Here is a 19,968-nt window from a genome sequence, read left to right as displayed (position 1 = left end):
TTGAGTCTTCACCTTACTCCCTCTTGTGAATAGCACAATATTCTTTTCCAGGAACAAGGATTTCTCATTAATTAAACCTGATCCTCATCTATGTATTTAAAAAAACAAACTTGATCAACTTTAAAAAAAAAACTTTGAATTTTACCTTTCATACCCTGTGTTCTAAGTTCATAGCATACAATTTCAAATACATTTTACTACATTATTTCTCAAGCAATACATTTATCTTGCATTCGTGTTATTTCGGCTGTTTACAAATATTGATCACACAACATTTTCAATCTGAATAATTCCCCACCTGATACATAATAGTTTATTACTAAAATGAAGTATAACACTCAACCAGAGTTCAAACTACGAAAATAGGTTTGCAGGCTTGGCAGAGGTTAGTTTTTTCTAAATATTTTGTATAACACAAGTGCACCCACTTTTGGAGTTACTGTATGTCTAAACTTCTTAGTAATTTGCAGAATTCTGCTGAACAGACAGTTAATTTACATTTGTGCTCACAAATGCACCATCATTTTTTTTTTAAAAGATCCATTCACCAAAATTCCATTTTTCATAGAGTCCTAGAGCACAGGATGGGGCTTTTGGCTCAACTCATCCATGCCATCTGCAATGCCTATCCACACTAATCCCACTTGCCTGGATTAGGCCCACATCCTTTGACTTCTTTCCTATTCAACAATCTGTCCAAATGCTTTTTAAATGGAATTGTATCAACTTCTACCAATTCCTCTGGCAGCTTGTTCCATTTAACCACCACCCACTGTTTCCTTGTTCTTTCCACAAAATCATTTAATTGTTTTTCAAAATATTTCACTCTTTTTTGAAAACGATTAAGATTTTGCTTTTTTAGGAAGAACATAACAGATCTTGACAATCATTAACTGTCTGCATAAAGTACATCTAAGCTAATCACCACTGCATCTTTGGGCTGACAATTTTATCACTTATTTATTAATAGGATTGGGGATGGTTATTGAGGAAGTGGACTGGAAGAGAATAAGAGATACTTCTCTCCAGTCCACCTCAGACAAATCCCTCAAATTTATATCTGTCAGATCTCAATCTTTTTAACAATGAGAAAGGCTGGTTTCTCTGCCAGTCCTTAGAGGTATTTTTTAAAAGTTGGTTAATAATCAATTACACACAGGAAACAAGAGTATATTATAAGTTGTCATAATATCCCATGCTCCCTAGAGTTCTATTCACATTCTATAATTGAATGCAACTGTAAGGATGACACTAAATGACAGTGGCAATGATGAGAAGTAATACAGAAATTGTAAAAAGGCTGTCAATTATTTGTGCTTTTCTGACATTCAATAAGATAATTACTGATTTGTACCTTTTCTCCACACCATTATTACATGATAAAATAATCTCCCATATGGAAAATGTTATTGGAGTAAGATTCTATAACCTGAATAAGAATTCTACTTTTTCCATTGAATTTTTGTCTGGAAAAAGTACTTTTTTTATAGCTTTTAAAACTGTGCCCCCTTATTCTGGATTGCCTATTGAGGGGACTCGGCTGGTGGCATAGTGGCATCAGCAGCGGACTTCGGGATGAAAGGTCCCAAGTTCGAATCCAGCTGGCTCCCCCACACGCTTTCCATCTGTGCTGGGTTACGAGCTGGCGATCTCTTTGGAAACTCACCCGGCAGAATGCAATGGCAAATCACTGCTGTAACTTGCCTCGTATGCGGTTCCCCACTACGTCAGAGAGGCGTGGAGGGAAATCATCCGCTAACCAGAAAAACTCCGGACGCGACATACCTTTCCTTTCCTTATTGAGGGAAGTGTTTACTATACTTTCAAGAACTATTAGCACCCTTCTAAATTACAGGGAATGTACGACAAGCTTATGCCTTTCACTATATATTTTGTTGCTCCGTTCTTCATTTCTCTAATTCAGTGTCAGATATATATTTCTATCTGCAATTCTATTCTATCCCTAATGTATATGCCTCTACCACCACCCCTGACAGGGTGTTCCATGCACTCATCGATCTGTATCAATATCTTAACAACTTAACTCTGACACCCCCCTCGCCCCCATATTTTCCTCCAATCACCTTAAATTGGATATTGTACTATATTGGCTAATTCTGCTCTGAGAAATGGCTATTACCTCTATCATCTTGTACACCTCAATCAAGTCACCTCTCTTCCTCCTTTGCTCCACAGAAAAAAGCCCTAACTCGCACAACCTGTCCTCAAAAGATATGCTCTCTACTCCAGGCAGCATCCTGGTAAATCTCCTCTGCACCCTCTGTAAAATGTCTACACCCTTCTTATGAGGCATCCAGAATGGAACACAATATTCTAAAAGTGGTCTAACCAGGGTTTTATAGAGCTGCAACATTACCTCAATGCTCTTGAACTCAGTCCTTGTCTAACGAAGGCCAAGACACCATATGCCTTCTTAACAACCTTATGAACTTGTGTAGCAACTTTGAGGGACATGTACCCAAAGGTCCCTTTGTTCCTCCACATTGCTAAGAATCCTGTCATTAACTGTATTCTGCCTTCAAATTTGACTTTCTAAAGTTTCTTACTTTTCTGCGTTGAACTGCATCTGCCACTTCTTAGTCCAGCTCTGCATCCTGTCAATGTTCTACTATAACCTACAACAACCTTCTACACTATCCACAACTCCACCAACCTTCATTTTATCTGCAAACTTGCCCTTCCACGTCCTCATCAAAGTCATTCATAAATATCACTAAGAGCAGGGGTCCCTGAACAGACCCCTGCAGAACACTATTGGTCTCTGACCTCCAAGCAGAATATACTCATCTACAACCTTAAGGATCCTTAAGGTTGTCATAGCTGGGGTTGGGAATGAGGACAAGCTCCTACTACCTATTAAATGCTCCCAATGGCATGCATCTCAGATAGCCTCTGACAACCAATTCCAGCTCCTGGCCTTCACGTGTGGCTTAGCTACTAAGCCCAGCAGAAATGTTTCTTCTAATAGGAGAAGAGGTACAATAAAGGTGGGTTACTGGCACCTTAAAACCAGTCACCTTGCGCGGATATTGTTCAGCTGCAGTTGACAGTTCATCTAGGAGAAGGAAAACTCTGATCGCAAACCTCCGCTGCTTTGTAGCTATACACACTCATGTAGAATACTTTGGGAATTTGAAGGAACATTCCAGAGCTGGAGTCCCTAAGGCAGTCCTACGTTGAGTTCAATGCTGACTGGCAACTTCTGCAACATTGCTGATACCAAACTATATCAGTCTCTACTGTTCCTGTGGGTTCATCAGATGCGTGGGGGGGGGGGGGCGGGGGGAGTGCTTGCTGTATGGGCAACAGCTTGCTCTCCATATTGTACTGCCCAGGCTTGTGTATCTAGACAGCTAAGACACAATAAACAAGGTCAACTCTGATGGACAGAGGCCTTCACCTCACCTCACCTCAGTTACCCCAGAACCCATGTCACTGACTTTCTGAATGAGCTTACCATAGGGAAGCTTATCAGACACCTTACTAAAATTAGGGATTGGCAATCCCAATTGCCACATTAGCGGAGCAGTTAGCTGGGGCATCGGAATTCGGAATTCAGTTCTGGTAAGGAGTCTCTGTATGACCTCCACAAGGAATGTGTGAGTTTTCCCTGGGTGGTCTGGTTTCCTCCCACAGTTTACAGAAGCACAGAGTAGGTTAATTGATCATTGTAAGTTGTCCCGTAACCGGGGTTGTCGGGTGTTGCCGGGGCGGTGTGGTTCAAAGAGCCTACTCTGCACTGTATTACTAAAATTAAAAAATAAAATCCATATGCTCCACATCCACTGCTCTACCTTCATCAATGTGCTTTGTCACATTAAAGAAATCAGTCAGGTTCATGAGGCATGACCTGCCCCTCACAAAGCCATGCTGACTATCCCTAATCAGACTCTGCTTCTCCAAATGCTCATAAATCCTGTCTCTAAGAATTTTCTCTGATAGTTTGCCCACAACTGAAGTAAGACTCACTAGTCTATAATTCCCTGGGTTATCCCTACTTAAACAAAGGAATAACATTTGTTACCTCCAAACATCTAGTACTTTTCTTACGGCTAGAGTGAGGATGCAAAAATCATCACCAAAGGCAAAATGATCTCTTCCCTTAATTCCCATAGTAACCTGGAGTATATACCGTCCTGGAAAACCTACAACTCTACTCCTTTTTTTTTTTTTAAAAATACTCAGATTCAATTTTTCTCCCACATCTAAAGACAGGCAATTCAAAATCCTGTTTGTTATTATATTATACTCTGTACTACAAGTTTGCCATTTAATATATGTTCTTCAGGTTTCCTATCAGCTGCTCTTTCACATTCAACATTTTATAAGATACTGATTTTTCCAATCCTCTAACCTGTGTTCTCTTTAGACACTTCATTGGTAAAAACAAGAGCGAGAGAACGGGCAAGATGACAGAAAACTTTCTGAAAACAAAATCTGAAATAGTACTATCGTGATAAAGTTTATATATTCATATTGTCAATGAGCTTTTTCCACAGCACTTCAGCAAATATCTTTTGAAAATCCACGTTTGTATTTTCAAAACATCAAATTTCCATTCACAAACATGCCATTTAATAACTACTAAATACATCAGACTGTAAGGTGTGTATGAATGCACATCTATCCACACAATCATTAATTAATTCTTCATACAACCACAGGGCAAACAATCAGCCCACTTGTTACATATTTTGGGATGACAAAGGAAACTGGAAAAGGGAGCAGGGGTTAGTGTTTTGTCAAAGACCAATTTAAAGCTATAAATAAGATGAGTTGTTACAGTAAACTATCCCACTTCACCTATTCCCAAAGAAGACACTTACAAATAAGACACAAGAGCACAATTAGGCCATTCCGTCATGGCTGATTCACAAAAATCACCGGAAACTGAAGTCGTAACAAAATCATGCCAATTATGGGTCACACGAACAAAAAGCAGTTTTCTCACATGTACACACACAGCGATGTATCATACATAACAATGTAAATAGTCAGTCAGAAAGATTGTCAGTGAAGTGTGCATCAATTTTTGAAGCAGTTAACCAAATTTTCAGAAACAGCTGTGAAGATTTTATTTTACCTTGCCCTTTGAGCTTGAAGAAGTTCATCTCTTGCAAATTCAAAGTCTTTTGGAGGATCTCCAAGGAGTGCATTCCCAGAAGATGCTCTTTGTCCACTCTGGACTTCCAATGGATGATTAAATTTGAAGTAATGATCACCACCAAGTATTACTCTGTCTCCCTTTAAAATGTACAATATACATTTATAATTATACTAAACATTTTACTTCAACTGTAATGTTTTCCAATTTATGCATAATCATTTAACCAGTGTTCCCAGAGAAATATAATTAATCCTAATCAACTCCTTTGGTTTTCTCCTCCCACACACACTCATCTGTCCATTGTTTTTTTTTTTGTCTCCCTTTGTTAATCTCTTCTATTCCCTGTGCACCTTCCCTTCCCCACCTGGCTCCACCATCACCTACCCACCTCTGTTCATCCTCTCTTCTCCCATCTGATTCCATGTGTCCCCTCAATAACTGGTTCCACCTAAAACTACCCATCCTCTATCCCACATTGCTGTACCTATTGCTTTACACCATGAATCATTCCATTTCCAGCTCAGTTCAGATGCAGGATAATAATCAACCAACCCCTTGCCTCCACAGATGCTGCTTGACTGGCTGAGTATGTTTTTGTCCAACTTTCATCCTGTTCCACTCTCTATTCTGCCAATGACACTCAATTTCCCTCCCTGAAAGGATAAGCAAGAAACCTATTTGAAGCTCTCCTTTGTTATGTCATTACTGCATATGTCCGCAGAAGGTTTATAAGGCAATGGTCAGACTGCACTTGGAGTACCGTGAGCAGTTTTGGGCCCCTTATCTAAGAAAAGATATGCTGGCATTAGAGGGGTCCAGAGAAGGTTCACGAGAATGATTCCGGGGATGAAAATGTTAATATATGAGGAGCCTTTGCTGGATTTGGGCCTGTATTCACAGAGTTTAGAATGGGAGGGGAATCTTATTGAAACCTATTAAATACTGAAAGGCTTAGATAGAGTGGATGTGTAGAGAACGTGGGGGAGTGGGGAAGTCTAGGACCAAAGGGCAAAGCCTCAAAATACAAGGACATCCAATTAGAACAGAAGTGAGGAATTATTTTAGCCAGAGGGTTGGTGAATCTGTGGAATTCATTGCCAGATGGCTATTAAGCCCAAGTCATTGGGCCATTAAAGCGAAGGTTGATAGGCTCAAAAGGGCATCAAAAGTTATGGAGGGGAAAAGCAGGAGAATGGGGTTGAAAGGGATAATAAATCAGCAGTGATGGAATGGCAGAGCAGACTCAATGGGCGGAGTGGCCTAATTCTGCTCCTATGTCTTAGGGTAGTGGTCGCCAACCTTTTTAAGCCCAAGATCCCCTACCTCTGCCATAGTGAAAGGCAAGATTGACCTCCTAAATCGTTTAGAGAAAAAACAACTCAGACTGGACTTCCAACTTGAGGCCTTTTATTTGGGCATAAAATGCTTTTGTCAAACTTTCAAATGAATTCAACCAAGAAAACACCGTAACTAGAATATCAAACAGGCCATGGCTGTCTTTCTTTAAGAATATTACAATACTTCATACCTTTAATTCTAAGTTTCATGATTTAATTTTATTTCAATACGAAAAATAAATGAATAAAAATTGACTGTTGCACTCAGTGTGATGACTGGGGCTGAATACTTTCTGCTAGTTCCCTGAAATTTGGCTCATAACTACAGACAGCCAGTCTGAGACAGTCTGTGAAGTGTCTGTCAGTAAGACAGCTGCTGTACTTAGATTTAATAATTTTCATCTGTGAAAATGCAATTTCACACAGATAAGTTGACCCGAAGTAGGCACTGACTTTTAGTGCACGTGGCGAGTTGAGGAAACTTCTCTCTGCGACAAGCCCCCAAAAGTCACCGTCCCCTGATCTTGCTTTAAGCTCAACGTCATTTTGCAAATCAATTACAGTATTTCCATTTCAATATCACTTGGCACACCAAATACTTGCTGGAATTTGGCTGCTATCTGTTCTATATCGATTGGCAGAAATGGGTTTGAAGTAAATGCAGCAATATCTTTCATGATGTTTAACACCCCAAAACGCCGATCAAACTCTATTGCCAGTTCGTCTAGGTAAGCACAGCACAGCTCAGGGCGAAAAGCATTTTTTTCCTTGATGGCCTGTAACATTTTCTCTAAGTTGGGAAAGTGTGTCAGCCTCCCGTTCTTTAAATTTGAAATCCAAATACCGAGCTTGGCCTTAAACGCATTTACTGCACTTATCATGTGGGTTAGGTGTTGGTCTTCTCCCATGAGTTCATTGTTAAGTGCATTTAATTTAGCCGTTAGGTCTGTCAGAAACCCTAAATCCAGTAGCCACGCATCATCCGACAGTTCCTCGTGCTCCTCGTTTCTTGTCGACAGAAAAGTCTTTATCTCAGGCGGCAAGTCAACAAATCATTGCAGCACTTTGCTGTGACTCAACCACAGAACATCAGTATGAAGAAGTATGTCTCCATAAGCAGCATCGAGCTCATCCAATAACACCTTGAATAGGTGGTGCTGAGGCGGTTTTGCTTGAATAAAGTTTATCAGTTTGACCACCAGTGTCATTACATGAGAAAAGTCCATGACCTTCCCAGCCAAGACCTGCTGATGAATCACACAGTGATAATTCAGGAAGTTAGGAAAATCAGGGTCATTACAGCACAGTGCTATAAAACCAAAGCGCACACCGTGCATTGCTGGGGCCCCATCAGTAGTAATTGCCACCAGCTTATGAATGAGGATGTCATTTTCACGGACATTTTTTTAAACTCATTGTAAATATCCTCACCTCTCATTCTCTCCTCTAAGTGCAAAAGAGTGAGGAAGTCCTCCTTTGTTGTAAAATCCTGGAAAGCCATTCTGACAAATACAACAAGCTGAGCTGTTTGCATTACATACAGGGATTCATCGAACTGTAGTGAAAAATATTCACAGAGTGACAAGCCCTTTAACACTTGTCAATTCATGTCCTTTGACAGTGACTCCACCCTCCTTGTCACTGTTGCAGGGCCAAGCGGTACATTACGTATTGCGGTTTTGATGTCGTTTTTGTTTTTAAAGTCATTAAAAACGGTCTCTGCAGTAATGGCCATTGCTTCCTTGAATAAATCGCCATATGTAAAAGGCTTCTTGTGTTTAGCCAAAAGGTGACTTACACGAAATGATGCTTCAATAGCAGCCTTATTTTGAGCAGCATGTTTTGTGAAAAACGATTGCTGGGCCTTCAACCCCGATTTCAGCTCCTCAACTTTCTTGGCACAGATTGCGCTCTTTGGGGGTAGGTGCCTTTAAATTTCTGGTGGTTGGTGTTGTGGTGCCGCTCCAGATTCCCTCCCTTAGTCAGTGCTTGTGTTTGGTGGCACAACATACATACACACTCGTCTTTCACCAAGGTAAATAGAAATTCTTCTTCCCATTCTGGATGAAATTTGTATGCTTTCGCCTTATTTCGTGGAGCCTCCGCAATGATAGCTAGCTACCTTGCAGGATATCACCAGCAAGTGGCGTATATTGATGTTTGCAACAGTCTATACTCTTATCTAATCTAATTGGTCACTTTGATGCAGCACAAGCTACGCTGAAAAAAATACAACAGCTACATCGAGAGAGAGAGGCACTAACTTTTCAGTAAGAACTAAGATTAATGCTAGTTACTAGCACATTATCCAAAATGCTAAACATGAATTCACGCTATCAAAGGCAAAAAATTCAAAAGAAACAAAGAGCAGTACAATTGATCAAACTTTTGCATAACTGACGTAATATAAATAGCAGCATAATAGAGTCAAAACCGATTAAAGTTGATCAAATTTTGGTTAAGTCATGAATGCATAAGTGAGTCATTTTTACCCACACACCATCGGACAGTTTGCCCGTTTGTTCATTTATGTTTAAGATAAATAAAGCTCTCCTACGCTCCATGGAAATTTGACAGACAGCGGCAATAGTCACATGATGTCAGCACACGTGACTCACGACGCTGAGCAGCGGAAAAAGAGAAACACAATAACCAGGGAAAGCAACTAAGTGTGAGTTAAAAATGACTCACATATGCACTCTAGGGGTAAAATTTGCTTTTGCATCAAAAGGTTTGTCAGGCATAATGTATTTGTGTATTTATTTTTCTTCTTTTTTTTTTTTTTTCGGGATCTACTGGGAAAGTCTCAAAGATCGACCGGATGGCGACCACTATCTTAGGGTCTAAGGTTAAGGGCAAAATAAATCTATGACGGATCTCAAGAAAAATAGCATTAACTTTAAATCAATTTGATAAAGAATACAGAGAAAGGTTGTTCAGCTAATGCATTCTGCATTAGAAGTTACTTACATGATGTAGCACAGTTGATTGCTTTATAAGATGTCCATTGACATATGTATTTGCATCGCCTATTGGTGCAATGCTAACTGTACCTTTTAAGCTTTGTATCACACTGCAAGTGAAAACAATGCATGGATTATTTTAATGAAAGGATTATACATCTGAATACTTTTAGAAAAACAAATTGATACTTAAAAATATATTAAGGTTCTAATTCAGCATAATTTCACTCTCACATTCATAACGTGCATTCAAGGGGATTTTGTTTTTCTTTTAAAGGAAAGAATAAAAGCCACTTCGGATCCTTCTGGAATTAAAAAAAAAACAATCCAGCCTTCCCAGAAAAATCATTCAGTGTCAACCTACATCAGGTGGGTATAAAAACAGTACAGTTTTAAGTAAATAAAGGTTGCCACTTCAGTGTCAACTTTAAAGAAAGCACTGTTGTTTACTTAAACCCAAGATAAAATCCTGACGAAGGGTCCCGGCCCGAAACGTCAACTGTACCTCTTCCTAGAGATGCTGCCTGGCCTGCTGCATTCACCAGCAACTTTGATGTGTGTTGCTTGAATTTCCAGCATCTGCAGAATTCCTCGTGTTTACCAAGATAAAATCTACCACCTTTAGCAAGGTATTAAACATTACGTGCCTCTATTAGTTTTGGAGATTCACTCACAGCAAGCAAAGTGTGGAGAAAGATTTTTTTTTAAAACACAAGAGATTCTGCAGATGCTGGAAATGCTGTAGGAACTCAGCAGGGTTAATTTTTTTACCTGATTGGACTACTGTTAGCAGAGTTAATGAGCTAACTAGTCATCTTTGGTGTGATAAGTTGTACAGCACTTATTGAAGCGTACTATGTCCACGCCAACTCTTTTGCCCCTCTACACGAATGGAGGTGTGGTGGCAGCAGCTGATATAATAAAGAGGCTCTTACATAAGCACATGAATATGCAGAGTGGAGGAATACGAACCATATGTCGGCAGAAGGGAATTAGCTGTCGTTAGCTTAATTAGTTCAGTATGATTTTGTGGGCCTAAAGGTCCTTTCCTGTGCTGTACTATTCCTGGCACTTAGCGAGTTTAATTCTACCAGTACTCCACCCGACTTTTCATCTGATCTATATCCTTCTATAATACTATGTTACAACTTTATTATGAAACAGTTAAGAGATACAGTGTTTAAATGTGAGATCTTTTCACTTGCAATCAATTTAATGTTTGCCTAGGAAATGCTGTTTTATGAGGTGCTGCAATCAAAATGCCTAGACATTTAACATGTTCCACAGGGATGTGATCCATAAAATTCAAATTTTAACTTCAACTAAATTTAATTCCCAAACCAAAAGGAAAATTTTAATCAGAAAAATATGCCATAATTCTGTTTATATTTAGCACACAGCAAGTTCAAAATTCTGAATCTCACCAATGATCATCAGCAATGAGTGCCCCTGACAGCTGAATGTCGTGCTTGGAGTATGGCTGTTGTTTTCCCACTCTTGTCTGACCTTCTTTTATCATATACAAGAGCATCTCAGAAATCTGTGGATCTTCATTCAAATTGACCAGGTTTGGCAAACTGTTATCCACTTTAAAAGTGATTCCCGCTTTCTGCAGAAACAGCTTACTGTTAGCAAGTAAAATATTCTTCCTCTATGATCAATATGATCATTATATGTATAGCAAAATTTTTAAGAAATTCATTTTTCTCTGATAATTTCAAAAATATGTATTTCCTTATCAACAACTTATAATTAGCCAAAATATTTGAAAGATTTTTGAAAACTATGCCTTCAACTATGGAACATTATTACAAAGATGCAGATCTGAAGTAAGTTTTAAGATTCAGTAACTAATCCCAGACAAATCTACAGCAAAGGCAGCAATGCCTGCAATGTTTATAGAACTTGAGGGGTCATTTCATTTGGTACTTCTGCTAATATTCTCCAGTAACGTGACAGACCAAAACCCTAAATTCGCTGACTGGGCAGCTATTCAGTAGTATTACTAAAGTGCACAGAGTGCCTCCCATAAAACTACAAGAGCATCACTAATTCTGAACGCATCAGAAAAAGGCAAAATTTTGTGCACAGTGACAATTTAAGTAGATTTATTAGTTGCTGTGTTGGGAAAAAAATAAATCGCACTGTATTGTGGCTTCTGGTTTTGTGTGTCCAGAACGAAACTGACCATTTTTTTCTTTCAGCATGAAATATTTAATTATTATCCTATAATATTAAAATCAAAGTGAAAGAATGAAAAAAAGCTAGCCTGCAGTTCTCTCGCTTCTTCCAGCTTTCTCTCCTCTGCTTGGTCCAACTTTTCCCTCCATTTCCTAAAGGTGGCACAATGAATATCATTTGACTACAATAAAGCTGTGGTACATTTGTCACAGAAGTGTCAATAATGTAACATGGCTAATGTCATCACTCCCTTCCCATGATTACATGAAGAAAAGCATTCAGTTCACCTGACCCCAGATATAGTCATACAATAGAGAGAATTATGAAGTTTATTAAAGCAGTGGCTAAATGATTGAAAAAGGGCAAAAAATTGAGAGAAGATAGAACCGAGTCAGGTAATAAACACAAAGTGCAATGAAGAATAAAGTAGAAGAGCTAGATTGCTTAAACTCTGCAAATCAGAGATAGCACGAGAGAAGGCAATGCATTACAGTCTATAATACAATCAATACTGTATTAAGCAAGCCAAAATGAAGGGATACATTAAAATAATGGGGGGGGGGGGGGAATTGGATGGGTAACAAGGTTTTCAGATTAAATGTCCAAATGCACCAAATAGTGAGTGGAGTTTAGCAAGATTAAGACCATAAGACATAGGGGCAATATTAGGCCATTCGGCCCATTAAGTCTGCTTTGCCATTTTATCATAGTTGATCCAATTTTCCTCTCAGCCCAGTACCCTGCATTCTCCCTGTATCCCTTCATGTCCTGACCAATCAAGAATCTATCAAACTCTGCCTTAAATATACATTCAGACTTGGCCTTCACAGCTGCCTGTGGTAAAGAATTTAACAGATTTACCACTCTGTGGCTAAAGAAAATCCTCCTCATCTCCATTCTAAAAGGACGCCCCTTTATCCTGAAGCTGGGTTCTCTGGTCTTAAAACTCTCCCACTATAGGAAACATCCTCTCCACATACACTCTATCAAGGCTTTTCACCATTCAATAGTTTTCAATGAGATCACCCCTCATTCTTTGGAATTCCAGTGAATACAGGCCCAGAGCCATCAAAAGCTCTTCATATGACAATTCATTCAATCCTGAAATCACTTTCGTGAATCTCCTTTAAACCCTCTCCGATAAGGGGCTCAAACCTGTGCACAATACTCCAAGTGAGGCCTCACCAGTGTTTTATAAAGTCTCAACATTAGATCCTATGTTCAAGAGGACTAGAATATAAGAACATAAGAAATAGGAGCAGGAGTAGGCCATCCAGCCCATCAAGCCTGCTCCGCCATTCAATAAAATCACGGCTGATCTGTCTGTAAACTCAGCTCCATCTACCTGCCTTTTCCCCTTAACCCTTAATTCCCTTACTGTGTAAAAAACCTATCTAACTGTTTCTTAAATATATTTAGTGAGGAAGCCTCAAGTGCCTCCCTGGGCAGAGAATTCCACAGATTCACCACTCCCTGAGAAGAACAGTTTCTCCTCATCTCCATCCTAAATCTTCTCCCCTGAATCTTGAGGCAATGTCCCCTAGTTCTAGTCTCACCTACCAATGGAAACAACTTTCCTACTTCTATGTTATCTATCCCTTTCAAAATTTGGTACGTTTCTATAAGATCCCCTCTCATTCTTCTGAACTCGAGAGAGTATAGTCCCAGGCAACTCAATCTCTCCTCATAAGTTAACCCCTTCATCTGTGGAATCAACCTGGTGAACCTCCTCTACACTGCCTCCAAAGCCAGTATATCCTTCCTCAAGTATGGAGACCAGAAGTGCACACAGTACTCCGGGTGCAGCCTCACCAGTACCCCGTATAGTTGCAGCATGACCTCCCTGCTCTTGAATTCAAGCCCTCTAGCAATGAAGGCCAACATTCTGTTTGCCTTCTTAATAACCTGTTGTACCTGCAAGCCAACTTTTTGTGATTCATGCACAAGCACTCCCAAGTCCCTCTGCACAACAGCATGCTGCAATCCTTCACCATTTAAATAATAATCAGCTCTTCTATTATTCCTTCCAAAGTGGATGATCTCCCATTTACCAATGTTGTATTCCACCTACCAGACCTTGACTCACTCACTCAACCTATCTATATCCCTCTGCAGACTCTCCACATCCTCTGCACAATTTGCTTTTCCACTCAGTTTAGTGTCATCAGCAAATTTTGCTACACTACACTCAGTCCCCTCTTCCAAATCATCAAAGTAAATGGTAAACAGATGCGGGCCCAGCACCAACCCCTGCGGCACCCCACTCACCACAGACTGCCAACTGGAGAAACACCCATTTATTCCAACTCTCTGCCTTCTATCGGTTAACCAATCCACTATCCATGCCAATACACTTCCTCCGACTCCGTGCATCCGTATCTTATTTATAAGTCTCTTGTGCGGCACCTTATCAAACGTCTTCTGGAAATCCAAGTATACAACATCCACCTGTTCCTCTCTATCCACTGCATTCATTATGTCCTCAAAGAACTCCAGTTAGTTTGTCAAACAGGACCTGCCCTTTCTGAATCCATGTTGCGTCTGTCTAATGGAACCACTCCCTTCTAAATGTTTCGCTATTTAGACAATAGACAATAGGTGGAGGGGTAGGCCATTCGGCCCTTCAAGCCAGCACCACCATTCACTGTGATCATGGCTGATCATCCACAATCAGTATCCAGTTCCTGCCTTATCCCCGTAACTTTTGATTCCGCTATCTTTAAGAGCTCTATCCATCTCTTTCTTGAAAGCATCCAGAGACTTGGCCTCCACAGCTTTCTGGGGCACAGCATTCTCTGGGTGAAAGAATTTTTCCTCAACTCCGTTCTAAATGGCCTATCCCTTATTCTTAAACTGTGGCCTCTGGTTCTGGACTCACCCATCAGCGGGAACATGCTTCCTGCCTCCAGCGTGTCCAATCCCTTAATAATCTTATATGTTTCAATAAGATCCCCTCTCAGCCTTCTAAATTCCAGAGTATACAAGCCTAGTCACTCCAATCTTTCAACATATGACAGTCCCGCCATCCCAGGAATTAACCTTGTGAACCTACACTGCACTCCCTCAATAGCAAGAATGTCCTTCCTCAAATTTGGAGACCAAAACTGCACACAGTACTCCTGGTGTGGTCTCTTCCTTAATGACAGCTTCAAGCATTTTCCCGACTACAGATGTTAAGCTAGCTGGCCTATAGTTGCCCCTCTTTTGCCTACATCCTTTTTAAAAAAGTGGTGTGACATTTGCTGTCTTCCAATCTGCCAGGACCTGTCCAGAGTCTAGAGAGTTTTGATAAATGATTACCAACTCGTCTACTATAACCTCTGCCAATTCCTTCAGCACCCTGGGATGCATCCCATCAGGACCAGGGGACTTATCTACCTTCAGGCCCACCAGTTTGCTCATCACTATCTCTTCAGTGACAGTGGATTTTACCAAGGTCCTCACCTCCCATTTCGTCCACAACATCCTTCCTTGGCATATTATAGACATGTCCTCCACCGTGAAGACTGACCCAAAATAGTCATTCAATGCCTCAGCCATTTCCTTATCACCCAATATTAATTTCCCCTTATCATCTTCCAAGGGATCTACGTTGACTTTAGCCACCCTCTTCTGCTTTATATATTTGCTGTTTTTATATTTTGTGCTAATTTACTTTCATACTCTATCTTCCCTTTCCTTATTTCTTGTTTAGTTGTTCTCTGTTGCTTTTTAAAGCTTTCCCAATCCTCCAGTCTCCCACTACTCTTTATGACTTTGTACACACGAGCTTTTAATTTGATACTATCTTTTATTTCCTTAGTTATCCAAGGCTGGTTCTCCCCAAACTTACTGCTTTGACTGGAATATACTTCTGTTGAGCACTGTGAAAAATCTCTTTGAAAGTATTCCATTGTTCCTCAACTGTCCTACCAAATAGCCTGTGCTCCCAATCTACATTAGCCAACTCCCTACTCATCCTGTTGTAGTCTCCCCTGTTCAAGTATAATACACTAGTTTTAGACCTATTTCATCCTCCATCTGAATGCAAAATTCAATGATCACTCTTTCCAAGAGGATCCCTGACTACAAGATCGTTAATCTTACCTATCTCATTGCACAGGACTAGATCTAAGATAGTATTTTCCCTTGTATGTTCACTAACATGCTGCTCAAAAAAGCCATCACGGATGCATTCTATGAAGTCCTCCTCAAGACTTCCTTGACCAACCTGGTTCATCCAATCTATGTGGAAGTTAAAATCCCCCATGACAACTGCCGTTCCGTTCTTACAAGCCTCTTTGTTAATCACCTCTGCCACTACAATATTTTTATTAGATAGCCAATAGACAGCACCCACCAGTGATTTTTTCCCTTTACTATCCTTAATCTCTACCCAGATGGACTCAAAACTCTGCTCCGTAGATCTTATATCGTCTCTCACAATCACCCTGATCTCATCCCTAATCAAGAGCGCCACTCCACCTCCTCTGCCTTCCTGCCTATCTTTCCGTATTACCTGATACTCTTGGATATTTAATTCCCAGTCGTCTCCACTTGCAACCAGGTTTCTGTAATGGCCACTAAATCATACACTTCCCAAAACTGTATTCCATCTGCCATTTCTTTGCCCATTCTCCTAATCTGTTTAAAGCCTTCTGTAGCCTCTCTACTTCCTCAATACCACCTGCCACGCCACCTATCTTCATATCATCTCCAAACTTTTCAACAAAGACATCAATTCCATCATCCAAATCATTGATATATACTGTAAAAAGAATTGGTTCCAACACAGACCCCTATGGACCATTACTAGGCCCCGCAGCCAGCCAGAAAAGGCTCCTTTTATTCCCACTCTTTGCCTCTTGCCAATCAGTAACTGCTTTATCCTTGCTAGAATCTTTCCTGTAATACCATGGACTCGTAGCCTGTTAAGAAGCCTCATGTGCGGCACCCTGTCAAAGGCCTTTTGAAAATCCAAGGAACAATAACAGCAACCGATTCTCCTTTGTCTATGCTGTTTGTTATTTCTTCAAACTCAAATTCTCTCTCATCATTTATCTCTCTTGTGCTTCAAATTCATTACCTTACCTATGTGCCTCTGCAATTTCTCTCTCCTGTTGACGAAGCTTCAATTTTAAGGCCTCAATTTCTCGTTGGGATGATTTATATTTCTCAGACTGAATTCCTTGGCTACTCATCTGAGCAGCTTTCAACTTTTCAATCTCTAATTTCAGCTCTGGTTCAGCAAGAAATTAAAGGAAAGAAGTTTGAATCAGTTTCAACAACTTATCTTGCTTATTTGTCAAATTACAACAAATATAACAAAAACAAAAGAAGTTTTAATGTTTAAGTAGAAATAAATACAATAATAAATTTCACTTAAACTTTCGTGAAGTAAATCATGACATATCCAACAAAATGATACAAACAAAAACAAACACACAGCTCCACTTGCTGGACAGTTGAGGGGTTGACTGTTTCCCTTCATATCGAGTAAAGCTCTCATCAAACTGCAAGCTTGTGAAACGACACTGTTTAAAAAGTGGGTTCAAAGTCAATTTCAATTGCTGCAAGCAATTTTCACAATCAATTTTTATTTCAGATTGAAGTTAACTATCTTCTCTCCTTTCCATATTGTAGGTTAAACAAAACATGCAAATGTTAAATTCCACAGAGTAGCATTCAGGCTTAAACAACCTTACTGCCCTTGGTCCGATTGATCCTACAGTAAGGTTACATAAAATTGAGGGCCAAAGGAGCTGATCTGCGCTGTATTTTTCCATGTTCTATTATTGTGATTAGCAAGTGGCATCAAGCGTAATACACAGCTCCCAAGTACACACTAATGTGAAAAGCAGTGTATATTTTAAACTGCAACACAAGCTCGGGAAGAGAATTTATAGTGTTAAATTCTAATGGCCAATGACTTAAAGTTGTATATAAAAATGAAGTTACAGTGCATTCACCCTCCTCCTAAGTTTTATATTTGAGAATGGGCTAGAATATTGGTCATAATACAGGGTTTCGACCAGAAACATGAATAATTCCTTTCCTCCTATGGATGTTGTTTGATCCTGAGTTGCTCCAGCAGATTGGTTGTTGCCAAAGTTACTAAGTTAATTTTTCAAAGATTTTGAACTGCATTTTTAATAACAAGCTCATATCAATTTTAAAAAGTTAAACATTAATAGATTGGAAAGCAAAGCACATACTGTACAAGTTCATTTGAATAAGAAACATCAGCTAACCTCTAATTAATTTTGCACTTGAGTCCTCGTTCACTTTTGCAACATTGATAATTTGACGAGCTTGCTTGGCATATCGAAGTGTACTTAGAGTTTCCTCCACATTAGAGGCAGAAGGGCTGATAGTAGCTATCATAGCTGTTTTTGAATTGCCACCAAGACTGTCCTTCAGTAACCTGCAGCATATTAAGGTCATAAAGAAAATTAGTATCCCAAATGAAAACACATATAGAAAATACTAGCTACAGAGAATGGTAAAATATTGCCATGCACAATCTTCAATAATCACTTCAATGCTAGTTTATAATGCATCTTCTTTTCACCATTTTAAACAAAGAATTCACCCTTTTACAAAAAAAAATCAATTTCCAAGATTAAAATCATATCAATAAAACCAAAAAATTAAATGCTATGGGCCACAAAAATGCCTTCAATATTCATTGTCAGTAATATACTATGATTTATACTCACCATGTTAGAACAGATTCCCGATAAGGGATAAAAACTTTCTTCTTAGACTGAAAGTGTTCCGAAAGTGCCGAAATAACCTTTCCCAGTGTGAAGAGAGACTTATTTATGCTCACACCCTCCTGTAATAAAGATGAGATTTTTGTTTTTTTCACACTGAAGGGCTAAATGGTCTAAGCGTCAGATGCAAAGCATCAGAAAATTGCACTTTTCCCTCTGGCAGGGGTCATCATGCCAGAGACCTATAGCAAAAAAAAAAAATAGGCCCCTCACCACAACTGATCCAAGCCAAACAAATGGCCACCCAAGCAGATTTTACTCGCCCATGTTTGATCTTCTACACCTTTGTTATTCATGTACCTATTGTACCTGCCTCAACTCAGGAAGGTGGGAGAAAGAGAATATATGTATGAATAAATGGATCAGATCTAGCGAAATTAAAGAAATAGGAGAACATTTCACAAGAAAGACAAATTCAATACTTTGTGGCAATACAGCTGATCCAGGTGAGAGATCACAGGGGAATTGTATCACCAGTGCTATGACAGTACAGATAGCTATTGGAAAGACCACAATATACTTGTTCAGTTATCTCCATCAGCATGGACTCAAACAACCAAGGTAATAGCAAGATTGCCACAAGAAAATCAGCACTGAAACGTCTCAAGGACCCCCATCAGCATAGCTCTTTCAAAACAGCAACTCACATATAGCCTGATGACTCATAAACAAGAAGTGGCAAAGTATCCAAAGGGCTTAGATTGCTGAGTCCACCATAATTAGATCTGTGTACAGATTCTTGACCTTTCCATTAGTAAACATTAGAACTAGTTTTACAAGATTTACCATAAGTAGGAATCAATTAACCAAAATCCAAGGTTCCAAGATTACAAACTCTATCATGTTGTTTCTGAAAAGAAACACTTCTATTGGTACCTGAAGACTGACATCCAACAGGAAAACAATCAAAAAGAAACAGATGAGGCAGGAGGATCAGCAAATCAAAAAGCTTCCACAACAAGCACTAAAAAGGATCCAAGGATCCTACCAACTGAGAACCAAAAACAAAGATGAGTATATAAAGAACAAACAGCCCCTCAGCATTCACTGGAAGGAATATGCAGAAAAACAGCATCAACTCTGACTCTGCCTCTGACATGAACACACTGTCACCATTCCACAGCAAATCATCTTATTCACCCTGACCAACAACTTGAAAAGTCCACATACTGTACAAACAAAAATAATCAATAAGAACTTTGGAATTGAAGATCTAAAATTTGGAAAAGAACTTCAGTCACAGATGTACAACTTTGTTTCCTCCATCTGAAAAAGGTACAAATCATGGTAATTCAGAACCAGCAATTACAGCCAGCATTTGAGAAAGGAGACAATTTGACTGAAGCAAAAACATGCATGCCACAGAGAGAGTCATTACTAGGGTCTTTTTCAACCTGCTTTCTCAGCAGGAAAATAGCTACCTCTCTTTGGTAACGTGGACTCTGCCCATCAAGTGGCCGAGCAGATATGAACTCAAAGAGGAATACAAGGAGCTGCATCAACTACCAGACATGGCTTTTTTGACCTTACAAAAGCTTTAGACGACATTAATCAAGAAAGAATTTGCAGCATCTTTATCAAGTTTACCTCCCGACAAAATTGTT

At 39.5% G+C, this 19,968-nt stretch overlaps 1 protein-coding gene across 2 annotated transcripts in view; it reads right to left on the bottom strand.

The window, feature by feature from the left end:
* kif14 (kinesin family member 14) overlaps window positions 1–19,968 on the bottom strand; it is a 116,153-nt gene that overhangs the window by 59,837 nt on the left and 36,348 nt on the right. For both annotated transcript variants that reach the window (XM_072274142.1, XM_072274143.1), the window contains exons 10-16: window positions 18,308–18,426; window positions 17,840–18,012; window positions 16,680–16,827; window positions 11,698–11,761; window positions 10,853–11,037; window positions 9,436–9,538; window positions 5,105–5,265 (exon numbers count right to left, since the gene is read on the bottom strand). In XM_072274142.1, coding sequence (XP_072130243.1) covers window positions 5,105–5,265; window positions 9,436–9,538; window positions 10,853–11,037; window positions 11,698–11,761; window positions 16,680–16,827; window positions 17,840–18,012; window positions 18,308–18,426 — 953 coding nt within the window. The remainder of the gene's footprint in view (window positions 1–5,104; window positions 5,266–9,435; window positions 9,539–10,852; window positions 11,038–11,697; window positions 11,762–16,679; window positions 16,828–17,839; window positions 18,013–18,307; window positions 18,427–19,968) is intronic.

Source organism: Mobula birostris, chromosome 12, assembly GCF_030028105.1.
Source record: "Mobula birostris isolate sMobBir1 chromosome 12, sMobBir1.hap1, whole genome shotgun sequence".
Classification (NCBI taxonomy): domain Eukaryota; kingdom Metazoa; phylum Chordata; class Chondrichthyes; order Myliobatiformes; family Myliobatidae; genus Mobula; species Mobula birostris.
Note: the sequence above shows the minus strand (reverse complement) of the source record. Positions and strands in the feature narration are given on the sequence as shown.